This window comes from Cherax quadricarinatus, chromosome 80 (genome assembly GCF_038502225.1).
Source record: "Cherax quadricarinatus isolate ZL_2023a chromosome 80, ASM3850222v1, whole genome shotgun sequence".
In the NCBI taxonomy this organism is placed as follows: domain Eukaryota; kingdom Metazoa; phylum Arthropoda; class Malacostraca; order Decapoda; family Parastacidae; genus Cherax; species Cherax quadricarinatus.
Window position 1 is genome coordinate 12610094 of NC_091371.1, and position 23865 is coordinate 12633958.

The following is a 23865-nucleotide window of genomic DNA, read 5'->3' on the forward strand; positions in this document are numbered from 1 at the left end:
AGATAAATCACAGTAATGCTCTCTTCACTGAGAAGTACAAGGAGAATGCTTGCTTCTCATTAAATAAGCTGTGAAATGGAGAAAGACAAATGACACCAAGTGTGGTAGTAGAAAGCTCATCCTGGTAAAGAATTTTGGTCAAATGTGACACAAATACACGAGTAGGATGCAGTAAAAATTAACCATTTCTGGAAGTGAAAAAATTCTCATTTTTCCTGTTGCCAGAAACAATGGCTGGCAAAAATTTAAGTCTACTTTTCTTCCTGTTGTAAGACAATGATGGGCCAGAAGCGGCCCGGGTGCTGTACTCTGCCCACCCCTGATCTACAGTAACGTATTATACAGTATAATACTGTAGCACTCATTTGTACGCTATACTGTGTCTAAGTTTTCTTAGAATATTACAAAGAACTTTTTACAGCAAATTAAGATATTCATAACTAATTCTGATATATTTCAGAGGAAATTCATACCATTTCAAGTTCTTCTTGAAGCTTCTTTACAGTAGCTTCCTTGAGACCAAGCTGCGCAGAAAGTTTGACAACTCTCTCTGATTCATCCCTAGCATGCTTCAGGATGTTCCATTTTTCTCGTTCTGTTTCATCTCTCTCTGCCGCAAGGTGGCGCAGGGACTCATCGCTCTCCTTCATGCGCTGACGACGGTAAACATTTGCCAGAACAAATAATGAAATGATATTACAATTAAAGTGTTATTTATCTGAAGTAATAAGTGTATAATCCTAAGATTATTAAATGATCATATTTTATTGTAATTATGATAGGTGACATTCTATTACATGAAGCAGTGTGTATAAATAATGGAGAGGGCAAGACAATTTATCTATGTAACTGGTAAAAATTTTAGTGCACTGACATGAGTACACTAACCAAATATGTATATGCAAGTTTGTTTATAGTATTTTGGCCTCATGCATAATTTGAAACTTTTACAATGGTTTTACAAAGTACATTATGTAGAATTTAACCTAGGGTAACCCAATAAGCCAAACAATGTGTCTTCTTTCCAGTATTGTGGAAGTAGCAGCCAGCACTATCTACCAGGTTGTAAGAAAAACCTGTAAGTCTCAATCATATGTCATAATACTGAACACAGCCCAGACACTATGGATTTATCTAGACATTTTTATCATGCTTTCAATCAGAGTGCTCTCAGAACAAGTTATTAGGTTAAACCATATTTTTTTCTGCAGTACTATAGCAACAACACTGGCCATTATTTCTACCAACAATACCACCGTACTATCATCAACCTTGTAACTATTCAACGCACTGTATTTAACAATCAACACCCTAAATGTACCTGTTCATAATTTCGAATGAAGTCCCGTAATTCTTTTTCCTTGTCTTCTAGTGTGGCATACAACTGCTTCATCTGGTTCAATAAATCAAATTTCTCTGCCTTCAGACGTTTCCTATCCGCTTTTAAGGCTGGAGAGAAGGAAAAAAATCACATATTTAGTGAAAATTTAAAAATTAAACATGATGAATTTACATAGATAAAATATCAATAAAATAGTATATACAGCACACTATATATACCTTACTGTACATGTATTTCTTTATTTAAATCAGAGTTAAGCACTAAAATTTCTGAAGAAACTTCTTCCCTGCTTTTCACCAGAGGTATTTTGGATCAATCCCTCCAGAATCTTCCAACTGTAGATTATGATGCATCTTTCTCATCTATGTTCTAAAGAATACAGTTCAAGGGATTTCAAGCACTCTCAATAATCCCACAATAGAGTAGAAAAAAGATATCAACACAACTGTCGTGTTGCAAGGCCCACAGACAAGATTCCTCTATCCCATCTATGAAAGGATGTACATGGCCCCAGGCACATGTCTCGTGTAAGAAATACTGTACATGGCCCCAGGTACTCCAGGCAGCAGCCCAGGAAATTTAGTTAGTCAAGTTGCCTGAGCAGCTAGTTTATTGAACATTAAAATGGTATAAAATACCGACAGATTGTTAGGTAAGACACACATGCAACAGTTAGGTATCTTTATTTCGAAACGTTTCGCCTACACAGTAGGCTTCTTCAGTCGAGTACAGAAAAGTTGATAGAAGCAGAAGAGACTTGAAGACGATGTAATCAGTCCATCACCCTTAAAGTTTTGAGGTGGTCAGTCCCTCAGTCTGGAGAAGAGCATTGTTCCAAAGTTTGAAACAATATTGAAACATATTGTTTGAAACATACTGTTTCAAACTTTGGAACAATGCTCTTCTCCAGACTGAGGGACTGACCACCTCAAAACTTTAAGGGTGATGGACTGATTACATCGTCTTCAAGTCTCTTCTGCTTCTGTCAACTTTTCTGTACTCGACTGAAGAAGCCTACTGTGTAGGCGAAACGTTTCGAAATAAAGATGCCTAACTGTTGCATATGTGTCTTACCTAACAAGCTAGTTTATTGTTCACCACTTGCAGCTCATCCTGTGAGTGGTAGTGCAAAAAACACTATTACAGAGGTCACAATGGGTCTTTGTGAAACCCCACTGAGCATTGTTATATCACTAGGAAGGAACACTGATCTTTTTGTATTTTATAATTTCTTCATTTAGTTGTTGCTACGCCTTTTTTTAAAGGGTCAGTTGTTTAATGTACAATTTCAGCTGTTTCACTTAATATTAAGTATATTATTGGTATCCTTACCAGTAGCTAAAATAAGGCTGCTTTGCTTTATATTATCTGGCCATAAATTGTTTAGCTTCGTACATAGGTAGGATGTTTAAATATTCCAAACTGCTGGTGCGGCATGGTTAGGCACCAGCAGACAATTTGAGCTACTCACCCCTACTCAGTCAAGGTTGGCTGGTAAAGCCTTACCTTGTTCAGTCCTCACCTTCCACTAGTCGAGGAAGCATCTAGTGGAGAACCTGGCTTTAACCCTTAAACGGTCCAAATGTATATATACATTCACTCGCATAGTGCCCCAAATTTTTTGAGAGAGAAAAAAGTTTTTTTTTAATAGGAAAAAAGAGCATATGGTACCCAGGCATCCCCAATTATTTTAATATGGCACACAGTGAGTGCGCACACCCATTCTCTCATGTCTAGGCGACTCAGGCTTATCGTGGCAATGTTGAATGAATGACAAAGAAAACATATACATGTATATACGTTTGGGACGCTATGCGAGAGAACGTATATATACATTTGGACCATTTAGGGGCTAAGTCACCTTACATTTCCCCAGAAGTTACCAGTATTTTGGAAGCCCTTTACTAGGGTATAGCTCAGTCTGAGAAGGCAGTGTAGAAACTCTTGAAGAAATTAGAAATAAGCAATCGAGTCTAAGTGTTACTTCTTTTATAGACTGATTTAGAAATTAATGAAGAATGGTCCCCAAGGAAGAACTCTGCTATTTGTGTCAGTGTGGCATTTAGGCTTGTAAATGTCTGTGTCTGTACATACATATACATGTATATATCTTTTGACTCCTCGTGAAGGAGGCTAGAAACTCTGTCTAGAGCAAGTTGCAAATATTTAATGTATTATAAGTGATGTGATAATAAGGTTGATATATGTTTTACTCATAGTGATTATGGTATGAGAAGTTCTGTTTTAAAGATTGAATTATTTAATTCATAATAGAAACTTAAAGTGATTATTAATACTGTTAATAAAAAAGCAGAAACCTAACAGACTCCTTTTCTTCGAGTGAACCCTGTGTATGATGACCCTTAGACGAGATAATCCTGTTCTTTTTATGAATTTGTTACGAGAAGCACTATAACAAAGTGGTCTACAGTACAATAAAAAACAAAAAAATATTAGTCATAGCTGGGTTGCAATCTCTATAAAGACAGTTTGTTCATCTAGTCAATGCAAAATGTGGATACAACTTCAATCTTTTAGATATCTTATCATTAATAATGAGGTATTTTGCCATATGCTGTAAGATTTGAATGGAGGTGTCTCTGAAAGACTAGATACTTGGACACTAATATATAATGCTCCATGTATGGCCCAGTCTCTGTTTACACACTTTGCATTTTGTCACTGACATCTCCACACAAACCGTACTGCCAGAGATATTGCATTTCTGTTCCAGCCTTAGTCTAACAGTAACATCTTGCAGTCTACTGACAATGTTACTTTCTCCATACATGTGTTCAACTTGACACATTTCATTACGATGGATCTCCTAGTTCCTGTCTGTAGTGTTCTGGCTTCGAGCACATTTGTTAGTTCCTTTTTGACAATGTTTCATAAACTTTTATTTGAAAACCAAAGCTATGCTTAACGCTCTTTATTTAATGTTTGTTTAGCAACTCAGCAAGTGTGACCTCCCCCCCCCCCCAGGGATGTATTATGAGAGGAAACCCACTCTCAAATGATGAGTTTTTAAAACCTGAGTTACTATTAGCATACCTATTTTTCTCCTGTTTATCTCTACAAGCAGTATGCCTCAAAATATCTAAACTCTGATTTCTTAAAACTATTCTTTGCAGTATTAACAACACCTATGCTCATGCAATCAGTTCACCTTTCCTCCAATAAGTTGAACCTTTCTAATACTCTTGCCAACTGTAGACTAATCATCATTTTTAAGCTAACTTGCTATCTAAAAATGAAAGTTTTACTGATCAATTAATCAAATATATTTAAAAATATGTTTTAGAATATAATTTATGTTGCCAGACTCACAGGAACACAAGAATATATACATGACAGATGTAACAGTTCATTGTCAAGAGGAAAACAACTGGTAGGCCTGGTAGGTGATGCTCTCACTTCAGTGTCTGTGGTTCGATCCCCAGCAACATGCAAACACTGGGCATGTTTCCTTATGCTTGTTTTCACCATTCACCTAGCAAGCAAGTAGGTACTTGGGAGTTAGTCAACTGATGTGGGTTGCATCCTGACGGACAAGATCGAGGACCCCAATGTAAATAAGACAAGACAGTCCCTCGTTGACACAGCCTTTCTTGGGTTATTCTGGGTGGCAAACCCTTCAGGGTTAAAAATCTGAACAAAATCTTTTCTTAACTATTATTACTAAACAATAGTAAAAATTATTTCATTTTTTATTGAACTTTTTACTTGATTAATGGCAAGTATTGTCAACAAGTATGATATACACCACTACAAATGTTATAACAGTCTTACATGAATGATTAAAATGTCAGTAGTATTCATTAACAAAATTATTACATGAAATGTTAATGATTGCAAACTATAGCAGTCAAGTAAACTAACCTAATTAAATGACTGTTCAGTAGGTGTTGGTTAATTTTAAGGATATCCAAAATGTTCTGCATCATCAGGAGCTTTATAAATATAGAGTAGTTTAAGCATGTCAATTTAACCTACATCAACTGTACAATGTACTTTACAGAAACAAAGTTTGTCATTGTCAATGTCATTTCATTTCTTCTCATGTAGTTTTATCAAGATATTTACTGGAAAAAGTTCTACCAGAAGTGAAACGGTCTATAATAAGAGAAATTCTACACTAAGTGTAAGTTTATTGAGGAACAGGTACACATAAGTACAATCATTACAGTGTTAATTACCTAGCATAACCCAAACAAGTCAAAGTGACTTATTTCCATTATAATGTATATATTTTTAGAACTCATTTTGTACGATAAATACTGACAGAAAAATCATCCTACTGACGGTTGTTAGGTAAACATATTATTATTATAATCAAAAAGAAGTTAGATAAACATAGTTCTTGCTAAATTCAACCCTGTACGGTAAGAATTTGTTGGAAATTTTAACCTGGGGAGTTAGTATTATTATTATTATTATTATTATTATTATTATTATTATAATCAAGGGGGAAGCGCTAAAGGGGAGTTAGTAACCCAGAAAATTATTATAATGGGAGAGCGCTAAACCCATAGGATTATCCAGTGCCTCTGGGGAGAGGGATGGAAGGTACTTAGACTCAATTCGGGAAACTGAAGCACAGGATCCAATTCCCTAGATCAAGAACCCCTCACCAGCATCAAGGAACCTTCCTTGAGGGGTAGTAACCCAGAATGTAAAGTATGTGCATTACCGAAGACTGATGGTCTTACTTGTTTTGGGGTCTTTTAATCTCCCCCTGGATGCCACCCATTTTAAAAGTACACATTTCACCCATGTGATCCCCAGTCACTCAGTTTGCAAGCTGAGGACCCCAATGGAAATAAGTCACTTTGACTCTTTTTGGGTTATCCGAGGTAATTTACACTTGTATGATAATTGTACTTAAGTGCACCTGTACCTAAATAAACTTACTTATCAACCTAGCCACGAGCACCTACTGCAACGTGCAATATAATTCCTAGTAACCCCACAATGAGGTTGTCCTAATTTGGTTGACTGAATTACGTGTTGTTACTGGCACAATAAGCAGCAGTTGACTTGTGTAGCATTCTAGTAAGTATATTTAGTTAGATACAGGTACACGTAAGTACAGTTACACAATACACAAATAACCCGCGCATAAGAGAGAAGCTTACGACGACGTTTCGGTCCGATTTGGACCATTGACAAAGTCACACATAGTAACATATGTGTAAATTGCCTAGGATAATCCAAGACTGCATAATTCATTATTTAACTTGTTATCCTTGGTTAAAACACCATTATTCCTCTGCATAACTATGAACTTTCTGCATGAACAGCTAAATGTCATCCATCCCTGTACGAATGTTGTCATGCTGTTTGTTGTCTTCTGACTGACCCACCACTGACAGAACGAGCAGCCAACTAGAGTTGGATCATGTTCACGGGGAAGAGTTGAACCCAATGGTGTTATACTGGAAATAATCACATCTGACTTAAAACGAGTAGTTCCAATTCCTTGGATTAAGAGCCCTTAAAATAAGGCAAGATTTTGTTCGGATTTTTAACCCGGAGGGCAGTGCCGGATTTCCCTATAGGTTTGGTAGGCTGAAGCTTTGGGCCTCAAAATCTAGGAGGCCTCCGGTCATGGTGTATAATATTTTTGACGCTCATTGGCCTTTCTTACACATTCTGTCATAACGCACTGTAATCTTGCAGCTATTTCTTAGCTTAATGGCCACTAACTGCTGGGAAGAGAGGTCTTTTTCAAGCCTCAAAAGAATTAAAAATAAATTAAGAGCCACGATGTCTCAAGAGAAGCTGTCTGCATTTGAAACTGTTATTTGTCCAAACTTAGACAAATAAATTTTGACGAACTTTTGGATGATTTTGCTATGAGGAACGCTAGAAAAAAATTTTTTTTTTTATTAGTCTTAGTGTATCTGGTGATTGTAGTTTCTTTATTTCTTAATACGTATTTTTAAAGAATATACGTATTTTAAAGAATATACGTATTTTAAAGAATATACGTATTTTAAAGAATATACGTATTTTAAAGAATATACGTATTTTAAAGAATATGCAGTAAACTTACAATTTCATTTTCCTAAAACTTCCTGCTTATTCCACAAAATGTTTACAAAGTTCGGTTATTGCAAAAGTTTCTCAGTGTTAATTTTAACATTTATGATTTTTTTCAATCACTACGGTATTTAACAATAACATTTTATGTCCTTTAGAGGAGGCACTGTGAATTGCGGAATTTTAAAAACCCGTCATCATCCTCGGCTTCACTGAATTTTGTTTAAAACTCTTCGTTTTCCTCTAGTCGTGAGCAAGGAAGGTTCCTTGATGTTGGTGAGGGGCTCTTGATTTAGGGAATTGGATCTGTGCTCCAGTTCCCCGAATTAAGCCTGAATGCCTTCCACATCCCCCCCCAGGCGCTTTATAATCCTCCGGGTTTAGCGCTTCCCCCTTGATTATAATAATAATCTAGTCGTGAGGGTGGGGAATTGTGAGGGGCCTCACAAGTGGGATAGCCTAGGGCCTCTCTTCATCTAAATCCAGCACTGCAGGAGGGTTAGCCACCCAGTATAACCCAAAAAAGTCAGTGCATCATTTTTTATATCCATTGTGGTCCTTCAATCTTGTCCCCCAGGATACGACCCACACCAGTCGATTAACACCCAGGTACTTAACCTGCTTGCTACGTGAACGGAGACAGCCAGGCTCCAACTTCAAGAGACAAGATAATCAACATGTTAGCGCTGCACACGGTGATTCAGTTTACCTGTCTCCTCATCTACTATCTCCAGTTATTACACGTGTAACCAGAGGTTACACGTGTCTTATTCATCATGTACTGTATACCATTAATATTATAATAGTTGCAGAGTTTCTGAGGGTCACTGCCCCTGCAACCTGATCTCAGATCAGGCCTCTCGGTTGATGACCTGATCAATCAACTTATGGGTGTTGGTTGTATCCAGCCCAACATAGGCACCACAGGGGCCGATTTGAACTCAATCAAGTTCCCTCCTGAAGACATCTAGTCGTCTGTTATATTTAAAGGGAGGCTGTTGAAAAGTCTTGGTCCTTTTACAATTAATGAGTTATCTCTAAGTGTAATTACTGCACTCCCGATTTTCGGAGGGGAACTTGGTACAGTTGGTGAGCCTCTAGCTTCCATAAGGAATTATTTGGTGTGCAAATCTAGGATGAATCGTTCCAGATTTTTCCAAGCAAAAATTATATTTTTCTCGTCTACATTCTAGGAAGTACAGTTCAAAGGATTTATATTCGAACTAAATTCTATATTCGGAATATATGTAGCTTGGCCAGTCTGTACAATGCTCTGGAAAATGTCATAATGGAAGCCATCACCGCACTGATTACATCTGTGGAAGGCTTTTACAAAGTCTGTATATACTACATCAGTATTTGTTAAGTCTTTCTATGTATCCAAGACCATGTGTCGATGGTCCAGCAGGCTCATTAATTAATGCAATGTCTGTACACTAAGAAACAAATTATCACTAATCAAGGCTGAGCTTATATGATGTACATTAAAGACATTCATATATCGTGGTTTACAAATTTACCCAACGTGTATAAGCGATCACATAGGGATTCGACCCCCCACCCCCACCCCCACGGGAAACCGACAAGTAGTGGAGGTCACAAAATGCAATTACTAGGAAATGTTTATTGGAAATGTTTCGGTCCTGGGACCTTGGTCACATTGAGAGTGATCAAGGTCCTAGAACTGAAACGTGTTCAATAAACATGTCCTAGTGACTGCATTTTCTCTCTCCACATAATTAAGATAAGGGTCCAATTACCTGATAGCGCCTCCTTCGCATGTGTAAGTTCTATTGTCATTTCATTGATTCGAGGCTTTAGTTGGAGATCCTCTTCCACCTTGTTCTCCTTCACCTTGCGTAACTCCTCCACTTCACTCTGTAAGGAACGGTTCCTGGCGGCCAGTTTCTCGTTCTCCAGACGAAGCTGCGACAGCTCCTCCACCAGCTGATTACTCGAGCTCTCACTGTGATCTGTGGGTAACAGGCATTATTGACACCAGTTTAAACAGTAATGTTTGATTCAAGGAACTTGAGCTACTCTCTCTTTGGATCAAATTTGATTACCTATTCGCTAGGCACGACGTTTAAGAATTTAGGTCTTAGGCATGTTAATAATAATAATAATAATAATAATAATAATAATAATAATAATAATAATAATAACAATAATAAAGCACATCTACGTTGGGTGTTCCAACTGTATGGACTAGTCTCAACAATGATTTAAATTTAAACACGAGACGGGATGGTCAAGGCCTCTACGAGAAATTTTGCAAGGCGGAACAAGATTGCTATTGGGCTCGGGGGGGGGGAGAGCTAAGCCCCCCAGTCTAACTGAATTTCACATAATTATTTTTTAAATAAACTAAAATTTGTTGAAATTACCCAAAAAAAAATCAAATGAAAAAAATCATAAGAAAACGTATACGGTGTGGGGCCCCCTTCAGAGATTCACAGCCGGGCCCTGGGAGACCCGTTCTAATATTCAACAAAATCATCAAATTAGCGGGAGACCCGTTCTAATTTTTGATAAAATAATCAAACTTGAGGAAGAGTCGTTCAAATCATCGATAAAATAATCAAACTTGAGAAAGACCCGTCAATGACTGTACAAAACCAGTGACAATACATAGCTAATACAAGTTTATGTTGTACTAACTGGATCCCAGTTGCTCCGCAGTTCACGACGCCACTAAAAATAAAATTCATAATTTCAAATGTTTGTACACAGATGCCAGAATTTTATTAGGCTATAGTTTACTACTACTCGGCGTAACTCAGGTATTAGTTTAAATTTTACAATACATATATCTTAAGCAAATTATGTTGGGAGATATCGAAAGTAATGTATTTATTTTGGGAGTGCAAAACATCTGGACTAATTAACGCTTAATAATAATAATAATAATAATAATAATAATAAACTTGATGCTCTGTGTAAAATACTGTACATACGGACAATACGACGTAATAATGTGTGCCCTTGATGAGTCATACGTTTCCCATGCGTCATACAACGCCTAGGATATGAGAGGCAATCAGGTTTGATTCGAGAATTAAGGCTAGCTCTAATTCACAAATAACCCGCACATAGAAGAGAGGAGCTTACGACGACGTTTCGGTCCGACTTGGACTTTGTAAATGGTCAAAGTCGGACCGAAACGTCGTCGTAAGCTCCTCTCTTCTATGTGCGGGTTATTTGTGTATCGTTCCAGTCACGGTATTGTGCCTTTTTTGTTATTTATAGCTCTAATTCCTCTGATCAAGAGCCCTTCACCAGCATCAAGAACCCTTTCGAAGGAATAGAGCTGCACAAAAATATTGAAAGGAATCTTCGTTTAATTTGTGACAGGAGGGGAAAGTGTGGTCTTGACCACCAGTTCGATCTTAAGTGTGAGTGTACTATATATATAATCGACAATGTTATAATCTACAATGGGTGTTCTATAATCGACAATAAGTGCTACAATCGACAATGAGTGCTACAATTAATAATGAACAATAATAAAATCATCAGAAATGAACTAACCACTATACACCATTGCACAATAATTGACAATGAGTGTCCTATGAACCTTAATACAAACGGAATTGGTTGCAAAGGTTTGGAAAGAATCACTGAAGCAAATAAAACAATATACAGTTTACGAGCTGCTGTCAACTTGGTCTGTATGATACTTGTAGAAATAATAATAATAATAATAATAATAATAATTATTATTATTATTATTATTATAATGACGCTACAGATTAATAACCAATTAACATAAGCGCAAAACTGCAGTGGTATGTCTAAATGTTGATAACAACTATTTAATCTGTTATACTAAGTACATTTGTAACGAAGCTTCTCAAAACTGTACCTGCGTTAGAAGTAACTGTTTATCAAGCGTACCTGAGTTTGCAGTAACAATGTCTATCAAGCGTATACCTGTGTTTGCAGTAACGAGGCTACTTAGAGCACCAGCCGAGGCTCGACGCACGTAAAGTTGTCGCCAACTTTCATTAACTTCAGTTACTTCTACCGCTGTTTCGTCATATAATTCACTCACGTCTTCACTCTCATTTTCCTTATTATATATCCTGGCACAATCTTTTAATGATTCTCCATCAAGCAAGACATTCACATGGGAATATTCCTGCTGTTTGTTATTCATATTTTCTGAAGACGAGGAGTCCTTTTCCTCCTCTTCCCGTTTTCCATCGTGCAACATATGTTCATTATTCGAAGTTTTGTATTCATTTACGATCAGATGTATTTCGCTTATTAGTGTATCTTCCGCAATGACAGATTTGTGATTACAATCGCCACACAGCGAGTACTCTGATGCCACAACACTGGACACATCATCCTCTAGCCCTGCACCAAAACGTAAATATGTTATATTGTGGTTTCCACCAATGACAGTGGTAAGATCAGCACGATGCTGCCTGCCAGCACTTTCCTCGCCGTTCTCCTGCCTCACTTGTTCAGTGGTACTCACGTGACTATCACTACTATTCAAAAGACACTCTTCGATCGTCTCAATTTTGTCTTCATATGGTTCTAGGCACATTTGGATCCCTTCCTCTTTCACTCTTTCTGCATCGATGTCAGTGGCGTTTACAGCACTGCCCACAGTTATATCATCTTCATCGTCGCTCGAGTTGTATTTATCAAAGATCATATTGGCTATGCGTGCCTCAGAATCAGTATCCAAATGTCTATTCTGATGTTTTACAGATTCTTCGATAATAGTACCAAGTCTCCAATCGGCTGCATTAGTCGCAGTGTAAACAACAGGACGGCCACTGTTAAGATCATCCTCCAGTGTGTTCATGGTGATACCTGCCGACGGTAGTATAGGAAAGTCTACTTCTTCTTGAAGTTCTAATAAAAGGGACTTGATAACTTTAGTTGAATGTGTTGAAATAAAATTGTGTGGGTGGGTGTCGTCACCTGTGTCCTGGGGTTGCCCTGAGAGATCCTTAGACGTGGGTTCATCTATGCAGGTTTCTAAATAGTGTGGTTTTGCAGTTTCGTTATCGCCATCTTTAATTTTTACTGACTCAGACACTTCATTTAATGAATCTACGTAAGGCTGACTAGAAGCATTACTGTCTCCGTCCTTCCAGTTTTCATGGCTACGCAGTTTGAGAATCTCAGTAACAAGACCTATGCTGTTTCTTTGACAAAAAGACTTAAAGTTGGCTGCTCTTTCTTTCCGTCTGACTTCAGGACAAGACTTGACAGAAAATTCACTGTCGAAGGAGCCAATACTTTGGGTAGAGACAGTGGCATTAATGTCCACTGATTTAGCTGTTTCCATGTATGATGGGCGAGAGACGTCAAATTCAGTGTCGAGACAAGTTACTGATAACCGCTGGATGTTGTCGGTTCCTCTTGGGTTAGTGAGAACATCTAAATCACTAAGGCTTGGACTACTCACCCTATTAGGCTTAAGTTCATGTGAAACTGCATAAAAACCAACACTATTTCCCATTTTGAAAGATGCAGCGAATTAGTATTTTGGCCGTAGACAATTTTTTTACTGTACTGTAATCTGAATCACTAGTGTCACCAGACTGTCAGATTTAAAATGTTTAACAAAAATCACTGTAGATTAACAATCCTCATCACACATTTTAATTTGGTTAGCCTCTGCATTGTTCGGCTGACCAAGAAATATACAACCTGTTTCATAATTCGTATCTAAAACTTTGAATTTACATAGCATTCTTTTAAGTATTTTCACAATCAGATAAAGCTTAAATTTCATGCTCGCTCTCAACTTTTTTTTTTCCACAAAAAACAAGATTCCATGTGTAATGTTTTGTGCTATCGGATTAATAATGTCAACATAGTTTGGAATTAATTTAAATTTTAAAATGTATAATTGGTTTCAGTCTGATGTTTTCAAGTCATTATGACACAAAACACCTTCGTATCCACTAATTTACTTCGTAATATGATCAGAATAGCAGATCCATATCGTATAAGCTTTCATTTACAACAGTCTCTCCTTAACGTCTTGTACAATGTGCCTCCCCATGGTGAGCGGGCAACCCCAGCTGACCATCACGAGATAGAACCAAGCACAACTGACGAAGGTGGCGGGGCAGGAGGTGGCAGTGGTGGAGAGCCAGCAGCTCCTGTGGTTGACATCTGAGATGCCTTGAGGTCACCTCTCTCCCATCAAAACCCGTTCACCTGCACCAGCCATGGGAAGTAAGCAACACACAAATCGCTAGTGAAAAGCGCTGATTCATCCCCAAGAAATCAGCGTAGTCGGAAATCTGCCAACACGTGTATTAGCATATATCAAAGACTCCTAGGTAAGTAATCTCAGGCTGGTGAATTACTGTGGTCAGAGATCGCCCTCACAGTGTAATATGATCAAGGTAATCATTCGCACTTTTTTGTTTTTACTCGTGGCTAGACTTCTATGATACAGAGTAGCGCCATAAACTGCAGACTCACATACATTATAATAAATATTTTTAGTATTGTTGGCTCACCTAAAGACTAGCCTCGTCTTAGATAGGGTTGAGAAATTAAGTTATTGTACAATACGTACATTTAGCAAGGTTAGTTTAGGTTGTCTATCAAACGTGTACCATGTACTGTGGTGCAGAATTCGTGACTGACACACAAAATTTGCACAACTTTAGCTGTGCGACTAGTTAATGGTCCAAGTCGGACCGAAACGTCGTCATAAGTTTCCTTCTCCTATGTGCGGGTTATCTGTGTATTGTTCCAGTCACTGTATTGTACCTTGTTGTTCTTTAGCCGCTTTCCTTGAGAGGAAGTCAAATCTTCCGATTACCTATTATTTACATGTTTAATGACTGTCATTGTTTTTCTAGCTTATACATGTGTTTATAGTGGGCTTACAAAGTCAACTTCTACACCTATCCACAACCTTCACAAGATTTACTGAAGTGTGTTAAAAAAAACTCTTGAGTCGAGGAACTGCAGCTGCCTATGTCTCTCATTTTCCTTGGATCAAACCTGAATTCCCTCATCACACGGTAAAAAAAAATACAAGTAAATGTCTGCCTAGCCAATTCGATGATGAGGACTGAAGAGAAATGTTGCAACCCCTGCGAAAACAACTCAATGAGTACATAATTTTTGTTAAGCTTGTTACGTCTTTTACCTCTAAGGTTGACGGTGTCTCAGAAGTCGAAAGCAATAGGAAAACACACACCCTATACTTTTAATTTAGTAATTATTCATTTAGTTATTATTCAATGTTAAACAGAATAACACACCCTTAATTCAGTTATTAATGAATGTCAAACAAAATAACACACCCTTAATTCAGTTATTATTCAATGTCAAACAAAATAACACACCCTTAATTCAGTTACTAGTCAATGTCATAAACAGGTATAGACATTAATTAGTGTAGGGGAAAACACCTGAGTCTTGTCGCCCTCTTTCTTTGCTACCATGAAAGTCAGTTAAAACTGCAAGTTCCCTGCAAAATCCATTTCTCTTTTCTGAAGAGATTTGTGAAAATACATAACTGATCTCCGCCACCGTGTTAGCCATATCCAGGAATGGCAACAGTAATGTATACACTAATATTTCACAACAGTAAACGATGCCAAGCAAATGAGTAACACCAGAAACGAATTTATCTTTTTTTTTTCGACAGGAAGCCCAAATGTTGACGTAAATGTTATTCGTTATAACGAATAACATTTACGTCATTTACAGTGGTTACGACCGGTTGTTAGATGGTAGTTCTGATTGTTAGCAGGTGTGTGGTATACCATACAGTGTTGTTTAAAGTGGTCACTATGAAATCATATTCCTAGGTGTTTCGTATGGGAAGTTACGTGCGCAGATGTCAAGGTTCTTCCTCTACTTCATTAATGCTTTGTAGCCACTGTTGTGACTTCCGATACACCACTAACAGAGTAGAACATCGGTCTAGAGAGCAACACCATCTTGACGAGCTGACATTTTACCTGGTTGCCAACATATCCAAAGACAGATCTAACATAACACACAGCAATGTATCGTCCACCACGCAACACAGCACCCACAAACACAACACAGCACCCACGAACATAACACAGCACCCATAAACACAATACAGCACCCATCAACACAACACAGCACCCACGAACACAACACAGCACCCACGAACATAACACAGCACCCATAAACACAATACAGCACCCATCAACACAACACAGCACCCACGAACACAACACAGCACCCACCAACACAACACAGCACCCATCAACACAGCACCCACGAACACAACACAGCACCCACAAACACAGCACCCACTAACACAACACAGCACCCACCAACACAACACAGCACCCATCAACACAGCACCCACGAACACAACACAGCACCCACGAACACAACACAGCACCCACAAACACAACACAGCACCCACAAACACAACACAGCACCCACAAACACAGCACCCACAAACACAGCACCCACAAACACAGCACCCACAAACACAGCACCCACCCACAAACACAGCACCCACCAACACAACACAGCACCCACAAACACAGCACCCACTAACACAACACAGCACCCATCAACACAAAACAGCACTCATCAATACAACTGGAATAATCCTGGGGTTGGGTTGGTGGCAGTCTGGATCGTCACAACGCTTGAGCTTCCAGTTCCAGTAACTCGAGTCCTTATTCCCTAGGTTGACGTAATGACCTCAATCCTTGCCTGCCTGTTTCCCTGCCCGTCTCTGCCAGCCCTATATATGTATGTATGTATATGTGTGTGTGTATATATATATATATATATATATATATATATATATATATATATATATATATATATATATATATATATATATATATATATATATATATATATATCAATAACAACACTGCGACTAGCCGAGGATTCGAACCCATGTCGTTTTGGTCCACAAATGACGCTCTAACCCACGGGCCAAAACGACACGGTTCGAATCCTCGGCTAGTCGCTGTGTTATTATTGATTAATACCACTTGTTCGTGTCGAACAGGTAAAACTGACTCATTTAAAATTAAGTCCTTTCTAAAATTTTCTCTTATACGTTTAAGATACATTTTTTCATTTATGTTAACTTAAAAATTAATAATTTTGTACCAAAAGAACCTTAGGAAACTTACCTAACCTTATTATAACAAGCACAATTAAATTAAGCCTAATCCAACCAAATATATTTTAGATATATATTTTTTAGTTAGGTTCAGAATAATTTTTGCGAAATTATTGCATACACAAATTTGTGCTTGCCTTATTCGGTAAAAAGAGCGTTTTACCTATTCGGCACGACATATATACTATCCCTTTTTAATGTCATGGATTATTTATTTGAAAAGTACAAACATCTATGTAATAGTGCAACATATCAAATGAGATTATGAATCTCTTCCAGCTCCTTCGAAGCTGGACACGAGTCATGAATGCAGTAGGCATTACCCCTTTGGATGGCTACGCTGAAACACTTTATAAGCATATGCATGCACAGGATTGATATGTTTCCTTTATGACACGTGACAAACATGACAACTCTGAATTTTCTATGAAAAATTAATCAACAATATATGCAATACAGCATATATATATATATATATATATATATATATATATATATATATATATATATATATATATATATATATATATATATATATATATATATATATATATAACATGATGTGAAAAAGGTCAGGCACGTTTCTCAAGTGACACAGTAACTGAGCTATATCCCGTGTTGTCAATGACAGTGACACTGATGTACCTGACACAGCAAAGAATATGCCACGACTGGAAGGAAGTACAATAAGTAAATATCCTGCATGTTACACACACTGTACTGACTCGACTCTCTTTTAAGGGGGGAGTGCCTTCATGCTGGTATAGGACTCTTGGTCCATGGAATTGGACCTACCTTCCCATTCGTTGGATTAAACCTTTTTACCTCCCATTTCCTAGGCGATGTATAATCCCTACGGGTTTATCGTTTTCCTATGAATATAATGACCCACTCACCTCTGCATCCCTCCACGCCGGAGTCCGTATGAGGATCATCCTGTGACGTGTGGTCATGAGGAGAAAGATCTTGTGGTGAAGAATCATGTGGTGAAGAATCCTGAGGTGACGAGGAATCTTGAGGTGACGAGGAATCCTGAGGTGACGAGGAATCCTGGGGTGACGAGGAATCCTGGGGTGACGAATCTTGGTGTGGTGAGTTTTGGGGTAGACCAGTAGAAATCTGGGGAGAGCCTCGGCCAGCCTCCTCGCCAGCACTCCAGTACTCGTCATCGTCGTGCTCGGTACGACAGACGACCTCAGGGCTATGAAACACCTCGGGGTCGTGAGGGAGGCTGAGAGACCGGCTGATGAGGTCATGGTCGTTTCCCTCACACGGCTGGTCCACATAGGGCATGCTGACGGCACGTGCAGGCTTACAGGGCGGTAGTGAGCCCACCGCTGAGTCGAAAGTAAACACGAGAGGCTGTGATACACGGGTGCTGTAGTCACGACAGGCGGCGCAGGTGGGCATGGGGCACAGGGCACTAGGTGAGACCAGCACTGACTCCTGGCTCATTTGAGGGTCTGCCCGGGGCACGGGTGGGAATCTCTGAGTGATGCGGCGGCGCACCTCCGCCAATTCCGAGTCTACACTCGAGGTTGAATCTGAATCACTAATGCCTGCAGAATGCTTGCACTCTTCTTTAGTTGGAGAGTTGTGCTTTTTATCATTCATGATTGCAATAACCTCATCCACACATTCTTTATTCGGTAATTCCTGTATGTGCGCCTGTACTGTTTCATGTGCACGTTTTCCTCCTTTCTGCTGCGACAATACCTGCAAGCCGGTCTTACCCTCTTCGTCTGGGCATGGAGCATCCCCATCTGCAGAAAAAGAAGGTTCTTGCGCATCAACCACACTCAGAATGGTGTCCAGCAATTCGCTGTAAAAGTCAGCGTCGTCGGTGGCTCTTTCTTCCTCTTCTGGGTTTGGAGTCGAGCTCTCTCTCTCAAAGCTCACATAGCTATTTTCTGCTGTCTCGTGCTCACTGTTGGTAATGGCCTCGTCTCCAGTAAAGTATGCATCAGACGATGTTACTGCAACTGTTCCATCCACCGCCGAGATGGATACCAAACTGCAACTGCTCTGGCTTAGTACTTGGCCTCCAGGACTTTCTGCCTCTTGTTCTGTCGTTTCTGTTGTTTTCTCGCTTTCTTTATGACTGGGTTTAACATCAAGAACTTCTGTATTTTCCAGGGCTACTTGACTGACCAAAGGCGTGTTTTCGTTCGCAGTAAAAGAGGTATCACAGCTCACAACGGTTGGCACATCCGATGATGAGTATGACGTTTTGTAAAGATGTTTATTTCTGGTACGTTGTCGGCGTGAGGAGCCACTACTACCTCTGCGAACTGCTCTGTCTCTGAATCCCACGTCGTCTGGGTCAAATTCCGTTGAAGGATCACCGCTGGTGTCAGCATTGACTGGTGATGACATGACGGACAAATCCAACGTGGAATTTGTTGTGCTCGAAATGCAAGGGGCACAACTCTGGAGAATCCTGTCAATGGCGCTGCTCCTGTTAGTGCTACTGCTGGCATTCATAGCGGCATTATACCGCCTGTCTAAGCCACTCGTCTCCAGCTTGACGCTTGGTGCTCTGCAGTCGCTTCTAGTACTCTCGGAATTTAAACCTCTGTGGTCCACAACATCGTTTTTCTGGACTCGAGGCGATGCCCTCGGGTCAACACTACTAATTGAGTAAGACCTTCTTCTTTCTCCTGGAAGCTCGTTGTCAAAGTAGTGAAGTTTTTGCAGCCGAACTCCAGTAATGTCCGACTTCTGTTTTTTTAAAATACCAACTCTGACAGTCTTTTGTTTCATATAATTTGACTTTTGCTTTTCAGCTCTGCTCTCGGACTCCGGTTGTAGCTTCCTCCTTAACGAAGATCTTTCATACGCCACACGCTTAGGTGACGAAGCCTCGATGAGGGGCTGACTGGTCGACAATCTGGGCAATAATGTTGACTGTGAATGGCCCTTCATGTCCGCACGAGTTTCTTTAAATGGGACAAATTTCCTTGAAAAACTTTCCTTCGTGATGCTTTCTTCTTGACGCTGCTGAACATCCACGAATTTTGTATCTGTGATACCAGAGGAAAGGGTGGCTGTTGAGACTGAAGCAGCAGCAGCAGCCTGCAAGTTCTCGTATATGTGTATTACCTTGGGTACAAGATTTTTGAGATCGGCTGCAGTTGGCGGATGTTCTTCACCTGCTGGTAAACTCGGAGCAGGGACTTCCGTCGTACTACCTCGGCAAAATATGACTTCAGGTACATTTTCATAAATGTGAGTTTCAGCTATCTGACTTCCAGCCACGGTTAATTTGGCTTTAGTAATATTGGGAAGGTTTATGGTTTCTTGATCACAAATATCCCAAGTCTGAACGCACTGCGTTATTGCCGCCTCAACAGCTTCTTTGGCAACTTCCTCTGATACCAGCTGCGAAGCTTTTATAACAGAGATTTCCTCATCTGGAATCACTGTTTCATCTGTTTTGGAAACAGGAGGTATTTTTTCTGAGTCTTCACTGCGTCCTGTGACACCAGCCTCATCATGGGTCTGATTATCTTCTGCCTTGGACGGAGACATTAGCCCCAAGACGTTCTCCCTGGAATCCCTCTTCTTTAGAACACCAACAATGCGACAGGCAGAGAAGCCCATGTTGGGAAAAGAGGTAGTGTTTTCAGTGTTGGGAATGTCAACAGCAGCAGAAGATTCAGCCTTGGGAAGAGGCATGGTATCGGTGGGACTGGGGATCTCCACACAGCTCAAGCTGGAGAGACGAATATTCTCAACACTTCGACTCTTCAGCCTGATCTTCCCCGACACACCACGAGCGAATATTTCGCTCACCGTCGACGATTTATCCATAACAGTCATGTCTGTCACTAACTTTTCTTGACGAAAATCACCCTCTGTTCGACTTCTCTTGAAGGAAGGCAGCCGTGAAAGTTCTGCGACCTTCTCCTGCGAGCCGAACTCTGGGTTCTCCTTCAGAGTAAAGTTATCCTCAGAAATAGTTTTGGTAAGTCGTCTGTGACCTGTCAGAAGTCGTCGAGCTGTCGTATTTCGATCCGATTCATCACATATGTCAACTTTTTTAGAACTCTCATAACGAAAAATATTTGTACTGGCGTCTTCAACATGATGCAGGCAGCTGTCACGAGCACGGTGGCCACGTTTACCTTCACGAGGGAGCTCCATAGCGTTGGGAAAGCCTCCTCTGTCACTCCCACTCACCCCCACGTCATCACTGCCATCTTCCACATCCACAACACAAACATCTTTGTCAAAATCCCCAGAGAATAAATTTTCTTTGCTACAGACTATGCTTTTGGACAGCTTCTCTTCAATCAGAGTGACGTCCCTGGAACCACCCTGTCTTATGGTCATGCCAAAAGACGACGTTCTTATCTCCTCATCTCCGTCTTCAACAGTCTTTTCTACATCGTTACCGATGACCGATGATAAATGGGGAGTGAACGAATCATTAGATTTTATGCGCTGTTTCTTCTCAGAAACATTAATTACGGAGTAAATTCTACTTGGGTCTTCTTCCGTCCGTAAATCTTCGTCTGACTGTTGCTTAATGTCACTTGTAATGGAGTCAACTTTTGGGGAGGCTTTAACCTTCAATAATTCCACGTCAGCTCTAAATCCGCCAGACTCTGAGATTATGTTTGTTTGAGTAGTCGTGGTGTGGTCAGTGGTGGTGTGGTCAGTGGTGGTGTGGCCAGTGGTGGTGTGGCCAGTGGTGGTGTGGCCAGTGGTAGAGGTGTGGTCAGTGGTGGAGGTGTGGTCAGTGGTGGTGTGGCCAGTGGTGGAGGTGTGGTCAGTGGTGGTGTGGCCAGTGGTGGAGGTGTGGTCAGTGGTGGAGGTGTGGTCAGTGGTGGTGTGGCCAGTGGTGGAGGTGTGGTCAGTGGTGGTGTGGTCAGTGGTGGTGTGGTCAGTGGTGGAGGTGTGGTCAGTGGTGGTGTGGTCAGTGGTGTAGGTGTGGTCAGTGGTGGTGTGGTCAGTGGTGGTGTGGTCAGTGGTGGTGTGGTCAGTGGTGTAGTCAGTGGTGGTGTGGTCAGTGGTGTGGTCAGTGGTGGTGTGGTCAGTGGTGGTGTGGTCAGTGGAGGTGTGGTCAGTGGTGTGGTCAGTGGTGGAGGTGTGGTCAGTGGAGGTGTGGTCAGTGGTGGAGTGGTCAGTGGTGGTGTGGTCAGTGGTGGAGGTGTGGTCAGTGGTGGTGTGGTCAGTGGAGGTGTGGTCAGTGGAGGTGTGGTCAGTGGTGGAGTGGTCAGTGGTGGAGGTGTGGTCAGTGGTGGAGGTGTGGTCAGTGCTGGAGGGGCGATCAGTGGTGGTGTGATCAGTGATGGAGGGGTGATCAATGGTGGAGGTGTAGTCAGAGGTGGAGGTGTAGTCAGTGGCGGAGGGGTGATCAGTGGTGGAGGGGTCATGTTCAGTGGTGGAGGGGTCATGCTCAGTGGTGGAAGGGTCGTGGTCAGTAGTGTGGTCAGTAGTGGAGGGGGGGTGATCAGTGGTGGATGGGTCGTGGTCAGTAGTGTGGTCAGTAGTGGAAGGGGGGTGATCAGTGGTGGATGGGTCCTGGTCAGTGGTGGAGGGGTCATGGTCAGTAGTGGAGGGGTCATGGTCAGTAGTGGAGGGGTCATGGTAAGTAGTGGAGGGTTTGTGGTCAGTGGTGGAGGGGTGATCAGTGGTGGAGGGATCATGGTCAGTGGTGGAGGGTTTGTGGTCAGTTGTGGAGGGGTCTTGGTCAGTGGTGGAGGGGTCATGGTCAGTGGTGGAGGGGTCATGGTCAGTGGTGGAGGGTTTGCGGTCAACAGTGGAGGGGTCTTGGTCAGTGATGGAGGGTTTGTGGTCAGCAGTGGAGGGGTGATCAGTGGTGGAGGGGTCGTGGTCAGTGGTGGAGGGGTCGTGGTCAGTTTTGAAGGGGTCTTGGTCAGTGGTGGAGGGTTTGTGGTCAGTGGTGGAGAGGTCTTGGTCAGTGGTAGAGGGTTTGTGGCCAGTGGTGGAGGGGTCTTGGTTAGTGGTGGAGGGGAAGTGATCAGTGGTGGTGGGGTCGTGGTCAGTGGTGGAGGGGATGTGGTCAGTGGTGGTGGGGTCGTGGTCAGTGGTGGAGGGGACGTGGTCAGTGGTGGAGAGATCGTGGTCAGTGGTGGAGGGGTCTTGGTCAGTGGTGGAGAGGTTGTGGTCAGTGGTGGAGAGTAAGGTAGGAATATAAGGACTCTGGCATCTCCTCGGGCAGGTTGAAGTGACCTCTCCTACAGGATCAACTTGCACAGGTGTTCCCCCAGCACTCTTCACTACAACCTCTCCCACGGCACTCTCTCTCTCATCTCGGCTCCATCTATCCTCCTTTTTCATCTTATTTGTAGCTTTCTCTGTTTCATCCTGTGCTAAACTATCTTCACTTTCTCCTTCATTATCTAGTAAAGTTTTCTGGCTTGAAAACACATGTTTGACGCCAATTTGTTCATCTTCTGCTGTTTCAATTTCAGAGATAATGTGAGCGTCATCCTGGGTAATGTTACTAACCTGATGCTCTCTCGTCTCTCCGTCTTGATCTGTGAATGTAGGAGAGTGCAGTGAGATCCTTAGATTCGTGTTGGTCTTGTCTCTCACTTGTTCGCCCACTTGCCCTGAGACATCTACCAGCAACTGCCCGGTGCCCTTCAGCGTCCGGATTTTCTCTATCATAATACCATCATCTTGCTTGAACCTGGCGATCATCTCATCCCTCTTATCTGCTGAGCTACTGCTGGTATCTTTCCTGCTTTTGAGACTTTCCTGCCTCTGTTTGTCTTTACGTGTCTTCCTACTCTGGCTGGTGTCATACTTGACTGCCATCTGCACGTCCTTCCCTCCTACGTTGGCATCAGTAACAGCTGCGTCCGTCAAGTTACCTGTGTCCAGTGTCAATACCACACTAGCATCATCAACCTGCTCATGCTGTCTGCTGGAGTGACTGAAGAAAGGAACCAGTGTCGCCTCTCCTCCTTCTCCCTCTCTCACACTCTGGCTTTCATTACCCTCACTTGTCTCTGCTCCCATAGCATTTTCATTGTCTTCATTCTTTACCTTGGGTATTACTTTCTTTCTTCTAGTTTTGTCACCACGTACACGATATGTTTCTCTTGCTTCTATAAATTTACTAATTTCCAAACTATTTTCATATTTTGACCTCGTTTTTCTAAATTCTTGATGTAAATGTTCTGATTCCACAACTGAGGTATGACCTCTCCCTTCTTCTTTAAGCTTGACACTAAGTATGGTCGCGTTGCTCTTCACTTCTACCGAAATATTAACATCCTGTTCTGTCTCTGGCTGTTTGTCCTGCTTTGTTTGAGAGTGCTCATCCTGCTTTATCTCTGGCTGTTTGTCCTGTTTTGTTTCTGGCTGTTTGTCC

The 23865-nt window shown here is 41.1% G+C and overlaps 1 protein-coding gene across 7 annotated transcripts in view; it reads right to left on the minus strand.

The window, feature by feature from the left end:
- Liprin-gamma (liprin protein kazrin) overlaps positions 1–23865 on the minus strand; it is a 537537-nt gene that overhangs the window by 118438 nt on the left and 395234 nt on the right. For 6 of the 7 annotated variants that reach the window (XM_070102129.1, XM_070102128.1, XM_070102127.1 and 3 more), the window contains exons 1-4: positions 17411–22213; positions 9148–9360; positions 1322–1449; positions 474–653 (exon numbers count right to left, since the gene is read on the minus strand). In XM_070102129.1, coding sequence (XP_069958230.1) covers positions 474–653; positions 1322–1449; positions 9148–9360; positions 17411–20849 — 3960 coding nt within the window. In that variant the 5' untranslated portion in view covers positions 20850–22213. Of the gene's footprint in view, positions 1–473; positions 654–1321; positions 1450–9147; positions 9361–17410; positions 22214–23865 lie in introns of those variants that run through there. The other variant, XM_070102133.1, reaches the window with a different exon arrangement.